The sequence below is a fragment of the Dermacentor andersoni genome, chromosome 4, assembly GCF_023375885.2.
Source record: "Dermacentor andersoni chromosome 4, qqDerAnde1_hic_scaffold, whole genome shotgun sequence".
In the NCBI taxonomy this organism is placed as follows: domain Eukaryota; kingdom Metazoa; phylum Arthropoda; class Arachnida; order Ixodida; family Ixodidae; genus Dermacentor; species Dermacentor andersoni.
Genome location: NC_092817.1, coordinates 193,902,330 through 193,916,023, shown reverse-complemented (window position 1 = coordinate 193,916,023; position 13,694 = coordinate 193,902,330). Strand labels below are relative to the sequence as shown.

The 13,694-nt window shown below is 47.5% G+C and overlaps 1 protein-coding gene across 1 annotated transcript; it reads left to right on the top strand.

The window, feature by feature from the left end:
* The first annotated feature begins 9,814 nt into the window (after positions 1-9,814).
* LOC126530562 (uncharacterized) lies at positions 9,815-12,020 on the top strand. Its single transcript, XM_050177825.3, has one exon. The coding sequence runs from the start codon at positions 9,855-9,857 to the stop codon at positions 11,385-11,387; it is 1,533 nt and encodes a 510-aa protein (XP_050033782.1). The 5' UTR covers positions 9,815-9,854; the 3' UTR covers positions 11,388-12,020.
* Positions 12,021-13,694: the final 1,674 nt, after the last annotated feature.

Sequence of the window (13,694 nt, the reverse complement as noted above, 5' to 3'; positions counted from 1 at the left end):
ACTGACGTTGCGGTTCCCGTTGCCGCTCACCCTGTTGACGCTGCTCTTTAGTAGACCTAACTATGCGTGCCTTTTCATAACGCTATCAGGAAACAAATGAAATCAGCGGGTTCTTCTTTTACATAGGAAAGTATAGTTGTTGGTTCCCGGCCAACTGCAGCCTATACAACCGTAATCTTTACCATGAAACGCTTGCGGCGTACGCTATGCGCGAAGGCGTGCTTTCTGGTTCCTTTTCTTTCCCTCGCACGGCTGGCGCCGCCGCAGTGATGATGATGATGATTTATTGGCATCCCCTTTGAAACGCAGCGGTGATAAATAGTAACCTAGCCTGCTTGAGTTACCCAGGTACGCTATACATGCTTTTCATTCTACTATTTTTATATACATGTCTTTAATCTTCTTTTGCTTCCTGAAAACTCCTCCGTCTGCACCGCTGCTTATGCCTGTAAGAAATCCGGCCATATCACTCTTTTTGATGCGTTTTTTTCTCTGTCAGTTTGTCCAAACGTCTTTTGATTATCTTGACTGATGACCGATTGATGCTTCCGTTCAATTTAAATCCAAAGCGTTTCTGGAAATTTCACATTACCTATAAGTATCACTGGTGAGAATCCCTTGACATTCCATTAGAATGTGATGAATGGTTTTAGAGCTTTTACTGCACCATATACATGCCTAATCTACTTGCGCCTATTTGCTCCGGTATGTTTTTGTCCTTAGGCAACCAGCTCGAGGCTCAAATAGCACGACACTTCGCTTCGTATTATCGTACAGATTTTCCCTTCTAATTTCTTTCTTCTCATCCTTGTAAATCTCCATGGTCTTTTTTTGTTTTCATCCTCTGTATCCAATTCATTGTCTCGGTTTCAGTCACTTTCGTCTGATGGCTCCTGGTTGCCTATTTACACTTTATCGACATGTTGCTCCGTTCTGTGTAACGATTTCAGGTACAGATACCTCTGCACTTTAGCCGCGGATGCGTGAAGGCGAGCACCATCTGGTGGCACTTCGAGAAACCCAGCGGCGCGCGCATCCCAGCTGTGATTTATTGAGTTTTTGGGTCGGAAGGCGAAGAAATCCCGGGATCCTGGTCATATACAGCTTCCCTGTAAAACTTATCGCCAGTCCGCGCGAGCTACCTTCTCGTTGTACCTTCAGCACTGCGACCAGAGGTTCTAAATGCCTTTCATAATGACCCAATGGCATGCCACCTCGGTTTCTACCGTACAGTCACGAGGATTAAGGAGAAGTATTACTGGCCGCGCCTGAACGCCGACGTCGCCAGTTACGTAAAGATTTGCAGACAATGCCAGTGATGCAAGGCACCACTGACACGGCCAGTGGGATTGTTACAGCCGATCGAACCTCCTAGCCGACCCTTTCAATAGATAGGGATAGACTGGTTGGGGCCCTTTTTGACGTCAACCTCCGGAAACAAGTGGACTGACTGCCTTACCCGCTGTGCGGAAACAAAAGCCCTGCCGAAAGGCAGTGCGGCGAAAGTAGCGAAATTCTTAACTGAGAATATCCTGATCCCGCTGCGAGGTCGTGCCCCACAAGCTCTCGTCATCGACAGAAGAACAGCTTCTACAGCTGAGCTATACTCAGGTCATCTTGCAATATAGGCAGACTAGACACCGGAAGGCGACCGCCTACCACCCGCATGGTCCAACGGAACACCTGAACAAGAGACTCGCCAACATGTTAGCAATGCACATCGACATCGAACACAAGATGTGGGATTCCGTCTTTCCGTAAGTGGCGTTTGCTCACAACACGGCAGTGCAAGAGACGACCCAGATGGCGTGGTTCAAGCTGGTTTACGGAAGGAACGCAACGACAAAGCTGGACGCAATGGTGCCACACGTCACGCACGAAGACAACCTCGACGTCGCCGTCAGTCGCCAGCGCGCCAAGGAAGCCCGACAACTCGCCTGCCTGCGTACCAAGAACCACCAAAGGACGGACAGCCGACACTACAATCTTCGACGACGCTACGTGGAATCCTAGCGCGGCAACCTATTTTGGGTTTGGACTCCGACACGCCAGCGAGGACTCAGTTAAAAAAATCTGAGGACACCTAAGCCATTCTTCAGTTGTGAACCTGAGCGCCCTTTCTGGTTATAAACTCCTCTCGAGGACCAGTGGAGCCTCGTGGAGCGGGCGCGGGTGGTAGCCCAGTCAAACGGAGTAGCGAAATACGGACCCACCCGACCCTCTCCAGCAATAACTATAGTATAATAGATAATTTTTGCAAAAAAATATTTTATTCATTCTTTCATTCCTCGCGGGCAAGCCAGCAGGTTGAGACTAAGTTCCTTGATAATTTGAAAGTACCGCCACTCTTCGAACCCTGCCGCCGCCGCGCGACCTCCTCGCTTTCCCGTCGCACCTTGCGCGTGCCCTACGCGGGAACCGGTTTTCCGCCCGTTGCACCGCATGGCAATAGGTCTCCGTGCCGTTGCCATTAGAAACGTTCGGGTCTTGCGTTTTTCTTGTGTTTTTCTCTTTCGCTGGCGCCATTTTTCTTCTTAGCTCGGCTAGCTCGGCGCAGCGAACGTTGCACGCTGGGTTTCCTACGGTGTTGTGCTTGCGCTGTGCCGTGCTGTAGCGCAAATAAGTGCAGCACGAAGCCTGAAGATGGTTGTGCAGTTTTTATGATGCCACAACCAAAGGGTGACGGCTTGTACAGGAAACAGTGGCCGCGCAACATTGGCCGAAAGAACTTTGTTCCGACAAAGAACAGTGCTTGCGAGGCAAGACGCTTTTCTTATTGTTCGTGTCAGAGCGCCCCTTAATGTGGCATTTTTAATGCGGAAGTATTTTTTGAGGAGCACCCCAGTCCGTCACGCGAAAAGTGTAATGCTTTGTATTCGCACCAAAATGCGGAGTTTGCGAAGTTACATTTAGTCGTTATCATAGTGCAAATCAATATTATTAGAAGCTTCACAGGCAATACGAAACATTCGAAACAAAAAAAATTGATTAGAGAGAATTCCCATTGTGAGCACTATATGGGAATTCCATTCCCATATAGTGCTCCATAAAAACTGCAAGGCGAAGCCTATAATAGGGGTGGGCCAACTTGAAATTTAGGGGTGGGCACACTAAAATTTGGGGCTCAGCCAACCTGAATTTGGAGGTGGGCCAAGTTGAAATTTGGGCGTAGGCGAACTTGAATTTGGGGATGTGCTACTCGATGTAAAAATTTTGGGGGTGGGCGAACCTAACTTTGGAGGTGACCCAACCTAAAAAATTACCAACCCTTTCCCTACGGGAAAATGGGGGTAAGCGAAGCTTGTCCTCCGTGCACCTGACCTTCAGGACGGTTAAGTAACCCACACTAACGATGCCGGATTTCTTCGGCCTCCCGCTCCCTCAGCTCGGGATCTTCTCGTTGAAGTCAGATTGCCTGTGCTCGGGCTGCTCTAAAGGCGGGTTTATAGTCAGACGTTATCGGCGCGCGGCGAGCGTCGTTAGGCACCGGGCGCATTGGAGCGCATTGACCGCGTCCGGTTATGTTGACAGCGCCACTGCGTCGAACCATCTGTCGTCGAACTATCGACGCTGTTCTCGCCAACGTGACCTAACGCGCAAGCGTGTTAACGGTTTCTGCCCCGTACGTGAGTACTGGTAAGACACAGCTGTTATACAAGAGAAAAGTGTATAACAACTGTGTCTTACCAGTACTCCGGACAGGCCGCCATTGGAATATGAACCTGGCAACGTTTAACGCTAGAAGGTTATCTAGTGAGGCGAGTCGAGCAGTGCTATTGGAAGAATTAGAGGGCAGTAAATGGGATATAATAGGGCTCAGTGAAGTTAGGAGGCCAAAATAAGCATATACAGTGCTCAGAAGCGGGCACGTCCTGTGCTACCAGGGCTCCAGCGGAGAGACGAGAACTAGGAGTCGGATTCCTGATTAATAAGAATATAGCTGGTAACATACAGGAATTCTATAGCATTAACGAGAGGGTGGCATGTCTTGTTCTGAAACTTAATAAGAGGTACAAAATGAAGGTTGTACAGGTCTACGCTCCTACATCCAGTCATGATGACCAAGAAGTCGAAAGCTTCTATGAAGACGTGGAATCGGCGATGGGTAGAGTGAAAACAAAATACACTATACTGATGGGCGATTTCAATGCCAAAGTAGGCAAGAAGCAGGCTGGAGACAAGGCAGTGGGGGAATACGGCATAGGCACTAGGAATAGCAGGGGAGAGTTATTAGTAGAGTTTGCGGAACAGAATAATATGCGGATAATGAATACCTTCTTCCGCAAGCGGGATAGCCGAAAGTGGACGTGGAGGAGCCCGAACGGCGAGACTAGAAATGAAATAGACCTCATACTCTGCTCTAACCCTGGCATCATACAAGATGTGGACGTGCTCGGTAAGGTGCGCTGCAGTGACCACAGGATGGTAAGAACTCGAATTAGCCTAGACTTGAGGAGGAAACGGAATAAACTGGTACATAAGAAGCCGATCAATGAGTTAGCGGTAAGAGGGAAAATAGAGGAATTCCAGATCAAGCTATAGAACAGGTATTCGGCTTTAACTCAGGAAGAGGACCTTATTGTTGAAGCAATGAACGACAATCTTGTGGGTATCATTAAGGAGTGTGCAATAGAAGTAGGCGGTAACTCTGTTAGACAGGATACCAGTAAGCTGTCGCAGGAGACAAAAGATCTGATCAAGAAACGCCAATGTATGAAAGCCTCTAACCCTACAGCCAGAATAGAACTGGCAGAACTTTCGAAGTTATTCAACAAGCGTAAGACAGCTGACATAAGGAAGTATAATATGGATAGAATTGAACAAGCTCTCAGGAACGGACGAAGACTAAAAGCAGAGAAGAAGAAACTAGGAATTGGCAAGAATCAGATGTATGCGTTAGGAGACAAAGCCGGCAATATCATTACTAATATGGATGAGATAGTTCAGATGGCTGAGGAGTTCTATAGAGATTTATACAGCACGAGTGGAACCCATGATGATAATGAAAGAGAGAATAATCTAGAGGAATTCGAAATCCCACAAGTAACGCCGGAAGAAGTAAGGAAAGCCTTGGGAGCTATGCAAAGGGGGAAGGCAGCTGGGGAGGATCAGATAACAGCAGATTTGTTGAAGGACGGTGGGCAGATTGTTCTAGAAAAACTGGCCGCCCTGTATACACAATGCCTCATGACCTCGAGCGTACCGGAATCTTGGAAGAACGCTAACATAATCCTAATCCATAAGAAAGGGGACGCCAAAGACTTGAAAAATTATAGACCGATCAGCTTACTGTCCGTTGCCTACAAAGTATTTACTAAGGTAATTGCAAATAGAATCAGGAACACCTTAGACTTCCGTAAACCAAAGGACCAGGCAGGATTCCGTAAAGGCTACTCAACAATAGATCATATTCACACTATCAATCAGGTGATAGAGAAATGTGCGGAATATAACCAACCATTATATGTAGCTTTCATTGATTATGAGAAAGTGTTTGATTCAGTCGAAACCTCAGCAGTCATGGAGGCATTGCGGAATCAGGGTGTAGACGAGCCGTACGTAAAAATACTGAAAGATATCTATAGCGGCTCCACAGCCACTGTAGTCCTCCATAAAGAAAGCAACAAAATCCCTATAAAGAAAGGCGTCAGGCAGGGAGATACGATCTCTCCAATGCTATTCACAGCATGTTTACAGGAGGTATTCAGAGACCTGGATTGGGAAGAATTGGGGATAAGAGTAAATGGAGAATACCTTAGTAATTTGCGCTTCGCTGATGATATTGCCTTGCTTAGTAACTCAGGGGACCAACTGCAATGTATGCTCACTGACCTGGAGAGGCAGAGCAGAAGAGTGGGACTAAAAATTAATCTGCAGAAAACTAAAGTAATGTTTAACAGTCTCGGAAGGGAACAGCAGTTTACGATAGGTAGCGAGGCACTGGAAGTGGTAAGGGAATACATCTACTTAGGACAGGTAGTGACTGCTGATCCGGATCATGAGAGTGAAATAATCAGAAGAATAAGAATGGGCTGGGGTGCGTTTGGCAGGCATTCTGACATCATAAACAGCAGGTTGCCATTATCCCTCAAGAGAAAAGTTTATAACAGCTGTGTCTTACCAGTACTCACGTACGGGGCAGAAACCTGGAGGCTTACGAAAAGGGTTCTACTTAAATTGAGGACGACGCAACGGGCTATGGAAAGAAGAATGATAGGTGTAACATTAAGGAATAAGAAAAGAGCAGATTGGGTGAGGGAACAAACGCGCGTTAATGATATCTTAGTTGAAATCAAGAAAAAGAAATGGGCATGGGCAGGACATGTAATGAGGAGGGAAGATAACCGATGGTCGTTAAGGGTTACGGACTGGATTCCGAGGGAAGGGAAGCGTAGCAGGGGGCGACAGAAAGTTAGGTGGGCAGATGAGATTAGGAAGTTTGGAGGGTCAACATGGCCACAATTAGCACATGACCGGGGCAGTTGGAGAAGTATGGGAGAGGCCTTTGCCCTGCAGTGGGCGTAACCAGGCTGATGATGATGATGACATATCGCGGCATCTGCCCCTGGTGCGGCGACACACGCCCTACTCTTTTTCACATCTCGGGGGGGGGGTGCCGGGGGCAAACCTCAACACTTAAAGACGCCTAGCACGTCATTTGAGCGGTGGGAGGTACAGCTGACCGGCGATACCCTGGCGGGCCAAGAAGCTCTCGTTGCAGCAAGTACGTCGAGCAGGCATGGCCAGTGGAGTCCTGGAATGAGGACACCACCCACTCGACCTCAAGCTCAACCACCTCGATGGTTCGAATAAATGTTTTTTCTCTTTCTCTTTTCGATGGTGACCTTTCTCTCCCCGTCGACCAGCAGGAACTCTTTCGACGTGCTGATCCCAGCACCACCGAGTCCAGTAAGGTCTCACATATTTTGCTATAGTGCCACCATCGCTTCAGGCCATATCTCTTTGGCGATTCATTTTTCTCCCATGCAAATCACGGAGACGCTGTTTTGGGAGCAACACTATGCTTGGCCACCAACTGCCGATGTAACCTGAGAGGCAGCTTGTGCGTGGAGGGAGATAAATACTGGGACATTGCCATCGTAGTGTCCCCAGCCACGAACTTTCATGGCGTGTCCGGATAGACAACTCGGTTTTCTTGGCCCCACTAGCGGCTCTCCGCGTAGGCGGAGGCTCTGCACGGCAAGGGATGCCTGCCACGACTTCCCTTGCAAATTACGGAGACGCTGTTTTGGGAGCAACACTATGCTTGGCCACCAACTGCCGATGTAACCTGAGAGGCAGCCTGTGCGTGGAGGGAGATAAATACTGGGATATTGCCATCGTACTGTCCCCAGCCACGAACTTTCATGCGGGTCCGGATAGAGAACTCGGTTTTCTTGGTCCCACTAGCGGCTCTCCGCGTGGGCGGAGGCTCTGCACGACAAGGGATGCCTGCCACGACTTCCCCCCACCACCACCCCAGTCCACTCCCTCAGACCGGCAACGAAATCCTCTGAACACCGGAAACGGTTACGGTCTGCGGTAGTAACGAGCTCCCTAACACTGCCCAAGGTCGAAACTACTGATGGTGAGCAAACTGACCTTTCTGTTTCCTGCATAGAGCGCACTAGCTCTGCTAGCTCTTGTCCTGTACCATATATCAAGGTACATGTTTTAGGGACGGAGATATCGGCGCTTCTGCATACTGATTGCAGTGGCTCTCTCGTTCGAGATGATATCTTTCACTTGCGTCACACGCGTAAAGTGGAACTCGTACATCAGAATATGCGCTTGAGATCTGATAACGAAGCATCAATAACAGCACGAGCTGCGGTGTGTCTCAATCTCTCTCTTATGAGAAACACATGTTGACAGTGTTTTATTTATTGCCCAGGGTTGGCAGTACCCACGCTACTATGCCGGGACTTCATTGCCCGTGAAATCAGTGTTGGACTTGGCAAACGTGGCTTCTGAGTTACTTGCACTGGTGATTTCTGTCACTTTGCTCCGGCTTATCTTTCCGTGCACAGCGCTCATGACTAGTCCACGTTCCTGTGCTTTGGCGCCACAGATATTGCAAACTGTCGAGAAATGCACTTTTGAGGATGCGCACAAACGACAGCTGAGCCGTTGGCGGCAATGTTCACGGAAAAGCCTGGCTACACTCCTGTACTACGTCACCGCATCAATACAGGAAACGCAGAACCTTGGAGCTGCAACCCAAGGCCACTGAGCGTGTACAAAAGGGTGCTCCTGGATGTTGCCCTGCAGCAGATGATGGACACCGGTGAAGTGAGACCGCCACAGAGCCTTTGCGCTTCTCCTGTAGTTTTAGTGCCTAAAATATGGCATATCTCGCTTGTGCGTAGCTTAAGCGATGCCACATTTCGCGATGCTTATTCCTTTCCTTCAAGTGAGTCAATTCTATGAATTCTGGGTAGTGCAAGGATGTTCACGACACTCGATTGCTCTCTGGGTATTGTGCAAATTGAAATGGAACTCACTGACATCCCCAAAGCAGCATTCACTTGCTATAAAGGTCTCTTCAAATTATTCCGCGTGCTATTTGGCTTGAGGAACTGGCCTATTTCTTTCCAACGCCTAATGGATATTGTTTTCGATGACGTGCAATACAAATTTGTAATGGCACATATCAAGGGCCACTTTTACACTTGGGTAGAATTCATAGCAGGTTTATTTTCCATTGCCGCCAACCATAATATTGTCTGAGCCTCTAGACTTTGCCTTTGACATGCTGCTTAGTACACCGGTCCTATACTTGCTGGTGAGCTTCCTAGTTTTTTTCCTCCATTGTGAGTCAATGTAATTTTTGTACAAATGTCTGAACACTCTAGCAACCCATTTAATTTCCTGCAGAGTCCTCAGTTATATTTCAAAATAAATTTCCAATATCAAAATCATTCACCTCCGCGGATGCGCGAAGGCAAACGCCATCTGGTGGGGCTGCTATGAACGCAGAAGAGGAAGAAGTGTAGTTGTCGAGGCTAGTGAGTCACAAGAGCGGCTATCGTGGAAAATTTTTACGGCTTCGAGGACAACATGAGCAGCGATCACTGATACCGGTGAGCGGCGCGACGGCACCAAGAGCTGTTGTTCAACTGCCACCGTGGCGAAGGGGCAAGGCTGCAACCGGGATGTGCAAGCGTGGCAAGGGCCGCCATTACCGCAGTATCGCTTCGGAACCGACGAGCCTGTGAGCCAGGCTGGAGCCACCAAGGTCTCCTACATTAGACCACCAACGCTCTTCCTGGATGCGACGAGCAAAGCTGAGAGCATGTCGGACGAAGCAAGCTGTGCTAAAAATATTAGAGTTGAAGATCGACAACATGAATGAGAAAACATCGACCTACTCCCTCAGCAATGAGATTGAATGTGATGAGGGGGCAGATTCTTTCACTTTTGAGACATATAAAAAAAGTAGGTTCGAGCGTAGTCCTGTGGTATTCAAACCAATTGAAGAAATGAAAACGTTCTGGACAGTAAACCCAAGTCTTGTAGCCTCAGAAATCGTTGCGCTAGCAAAAGAAAAAGTAGGTTCCTTCCGAGGGAACAAAGACGGAAGTTTCTCAGTCATTGTGAATTCACTCGCCTCAGCCAAGAGGTTGTTGTGATGTGTGCAGATGGCTGGCTTACTAGTGAAGCCCTTCATTTCGGAGTGATACATTTGAAGCGTTGGCAAAATTAGAAACTTTTCTTTAAAATGCATATAACAATTACCAAAATAATTAAGAGAAGCAGGAGTGACATCAGCTAGCCGCCGGACCCATTACATACGTAATGGTGGGCCCGGCTGCTGTGCTTCAACACAGCACGCTAATCCGCTGATATTCTACATGCAGGTGTCACTTCCCACGATGATCTACGTTCTGTTCCCTGCCCTGGCTATGGCTTTTCTAGACGCACCCCAACCGCATCCTGCCTGGCATGTCGACTACGACGCAACTGCTTTCTACCACCCAATGAATGCCAGCATCACTTCCAGACCGTTGACACCGTCCGTGTGTCCGGCAGCGCCACTGTTCCCGGCAGCGTCACTCGACTTGCGGCCGGAATACCTATCGCCACCAACATCAATTCGCCCATCAGATATAAAAGAGCAGGCGCGCACGGAGGCGTTTTGTGGGCCCGGCTGCTGTGCTTCAACACAGCACGCTAATCCGCTGATATTCTACATGCAGGTGTCACTTCCCACGATGATCTACGTTCTGTTCCCTGCCCTGGCTATGGCTTTTCTAGACGCACCCCAACCGCATCCTGCCTGGCATGTCGACTACGACGCAACTGCTTTCTACCACCCAATGAATGCCAGCATCACTTCCAGACCGTTGACACCGTCCGTGTGTCCGGCAGCGCCACTGTTCCCGGCAGCGTCACTCGACTTGCGGCCGGAATACCTATCGCCACCAACATCAATTCGCCCATCAGATATAAAAGAGCAGGCGCGCACGGAGGCGTTTTGTGGGCCCGGCTGCTGTGCTTCAACACAGCACGCTAATCCGCTGATATTCTACATGCAGGTTAGTAAATCATACAGCCTTTTCACGAAGCGTTCAAGTAATTACTTTCTACTGCAGCTGCCGGGCCCACATTGCTGCCTTTCCATTGTTGTTCAGTGTTGTGATGTTATTCGCTCTTTATTGTTGCTGGCGGGTGACATCGAAACTAACCCTGGACCTGATAGTCAAGCCGTACTAAAGGAACTTAAGAGCCTATCCGCAGGTCAATCGCAACTGATCACCGAGATTCAAGGCCTCAAGTCTCAGTTACTAACAACTGACAAAGCAATATCCGATCTGAGCGTGCGCATGACGAACCTGGAGACCCTCTACCAAAACCTAATCCCCTTGCGTTCTGATATAGAAAGCGTGAAGAGTGATGCTGCCCGTGCAGCACACACAATTCAGAGGCTGGAAGCGCGTCTTGATGATGCCGAGAATCATTCTCGGCGCAACAATCTAATTTTTTATGGTATTGATGAATCTTCAGGGTCAGAGTCGTTCGCGCAATCGGAGCACATGATCATTGACCACTGTCGCAAACATATGAGCATCACTCTTGACCCAAAAGAAATCGAGCGCGCGCACCGCTTGGGCAATCCTGCAGCTAATCGTAACCGCCCCATAATAGTGAAGTTCACCTTTCATAAAACAAAAGATCTTGTTCTCTCTAACGGCCCTAAATTTAAAGGAACAAGCTTCAGCGTTGGCGAGGATTTTACGCGTCCTGTTCAATTGGCCCGCAGACACCTTCTATCATTCGCAAAAAGCAAATCAGCACCTTACTCCCTGCGCTTTAAAACTCTGTTTATGGGTAGTAAGCGCTATGTTTTCGATGAAGGCACACAGAGTGTGAAAGAATTGCAATAGCAGCCAACTCGACGCGGGAAACGCCCTACGGTATCGACACGAGCTAACCTCTACCTTTCCGTAATCTTTGCCAACGCACGCAGCTTCCTTCCTAAACGCGATATTCTGTCTAACCTCGTGTTGTCGTCTAACAGTAATTTGCTGATAATAACTGAAACCTGGCTCACTGACGATATTACCGATACTGAGGTTCTTGCTGACTTGCCGAATTTCTGCCTTTTCCGGAAAGACCGCGAAATCTCACGAGGTGGTGGTGTGCTAATCGCCGCGCATCACCATTTATCGTGCACGCTTGCAACCATTGAGACTGACTTGGAAACAATATGGCTAATCTGCCGCGCTTCACCACAGACTGTTCTCTTGGGCGTTTGTTACAGACCACCACATAACACTCCTGATTTTTCGCATAAACTTAATAACATCTTGAGCAAACTTAGGGAAAAACACCCTAACGCAGAAATCCTGCTTTTCGGTGACTTTAATTTTCCGCAAATCAACTGGACTAACAATAGTGCTTTAATCATAGGCAATGAAGCTGCTAAAGAATTTGTTAATGTGTGTCTTAATTTCGGTCTAACTCAACTTGTGCTAGAGCCTACGCGGGTTACAAAAGACACATCTAATGTACTCGACCTTATACTAAGCAGCCATCCTGACAGTCTATCATCGATAACTTACCTCCGTGAGGTAAGTGATCATAAAGTAATCCATGCCACCTTCAACTTTCAACCCATGCGACAACCAAAATCTAACAAAACTATATGCCTGTATGATAAAGGGAACTACGAAGCTATTAATTACGAGTTACGTGACTTCTTTTCTACTTTTGAGACATTATTCCATATGCGCTCGCCTCAAGAAAACTGGACACTATTTAAAAATAAAATTAATGAACTCGTAAACAAACATATACCAAGAATAACTATGCACACTAATCAAAATAAGCCATGGTTCACCAGAGATTTAAAGAAGCTTGAAAACCAAAAGAAACGTCGTTTCCGGCTAGCCACGCGTCTTGGAAGCACCGAGGCTTGGTCAAGATACTACACGGCAGAGAACGCCTACCTGAGTGCCCTTCGCACTGCTAAAAAATCTTTTTATAACGTCGACCTGCCCAAGCTACTTACTCAAAATCCTCGGCAGTTCTGGCGCATTTTAAATCCCAAAGAAGCTCGTACCATCAGCGTGACGAATGCAGCAGGCGACACCGCCACGGACGCCGAGTGCGCCGATATATTCAACACAGCATTTTTTTCCGTGTTTACAAAAGAAACTACCACTCCAGACTCTCCACTACCTACTAACATAACATCACATATGCCACCCATTGTATTTTCGGTAGATGGTATACTATCAATCATTGAAAAAAACAAATTATGTACTTCTTCTGGTGTAGACGAAATTAACTCAAAGATCCTAATGAATACTAAGCATATATCCGCGGCATGTTTCACTCTGTTGTTCACGCAATCATTGTCTACAGGTACTTTACCGGATGATTGGAAAGTGGGAAAGGTCGTTCCAGTATTCAAAGCAGGTAACAAAGACTCCCCCTTAAACTACCGCCCCATTTCATTAACTAGTGTTCCTTGCAAAATCATGGAACATGTCATATACTCGCATATCATGAACTTTTTGGACTCGGAAAACTTCTTTCATCCTTCACAACATGGTTTTCGTAAAGGGCTTTCATGTGAAACACAACTAGCTATCTTCCTTAATGATCTCCACGTTAATCTTGATAACAACGTTCAAACCGATGCAATCTTTCTAGACTACTCTAAAGCTTTTGACACAGTGCCTCATAACCGCTTGCTAATAAAATTATCTAGATTGAACTTGGATCCTCTTGTAGTACAATGGATAAAAGAATTCCTTACTAATCGTTCCCAGTTCGTCTTTGTCAATAACGTCTCCTCCGAACCCCTCCCTGTCACTTCAGGTGTCCCTCAAGGCTCAGTCTTAGGACCGCTTCTTTTCCTAATATACATTAACGATCTTCCGCTGCATGTATCTTGTCCTATTCGTATGTTCGCTGACGACTGTGTGATTTATCGTACTGTGACTAACATCTCTGACCAAGCATCTCTCCAGAATGACATTGATAACGTGCAGGACTGGTGCAACCGTTGGCAAATGGCCTTGAACCCTAACAAGTGCAAATTCATTTCAATTTCCCGCCGTCGTAATCCTTATCTGTCTACTTACACAATTGCAAACGTCCCACTAGAATCAGTTCTAACCTATAAGTACTTAGGCGTAACCCTGTCCCACGACCTTTCCTGGAATGCGCATGCTACTAACGTA

Bases quoted from the DNA above. Each gene is read 5' to 3' on its own strand.
- LOC126530562 (XM_050177825.3), top strand. From the start codon at position 9,855: ATGCAGGTGTCACTTCCCACGATGATCTACGTTCTGTTCCCTGCCCTG.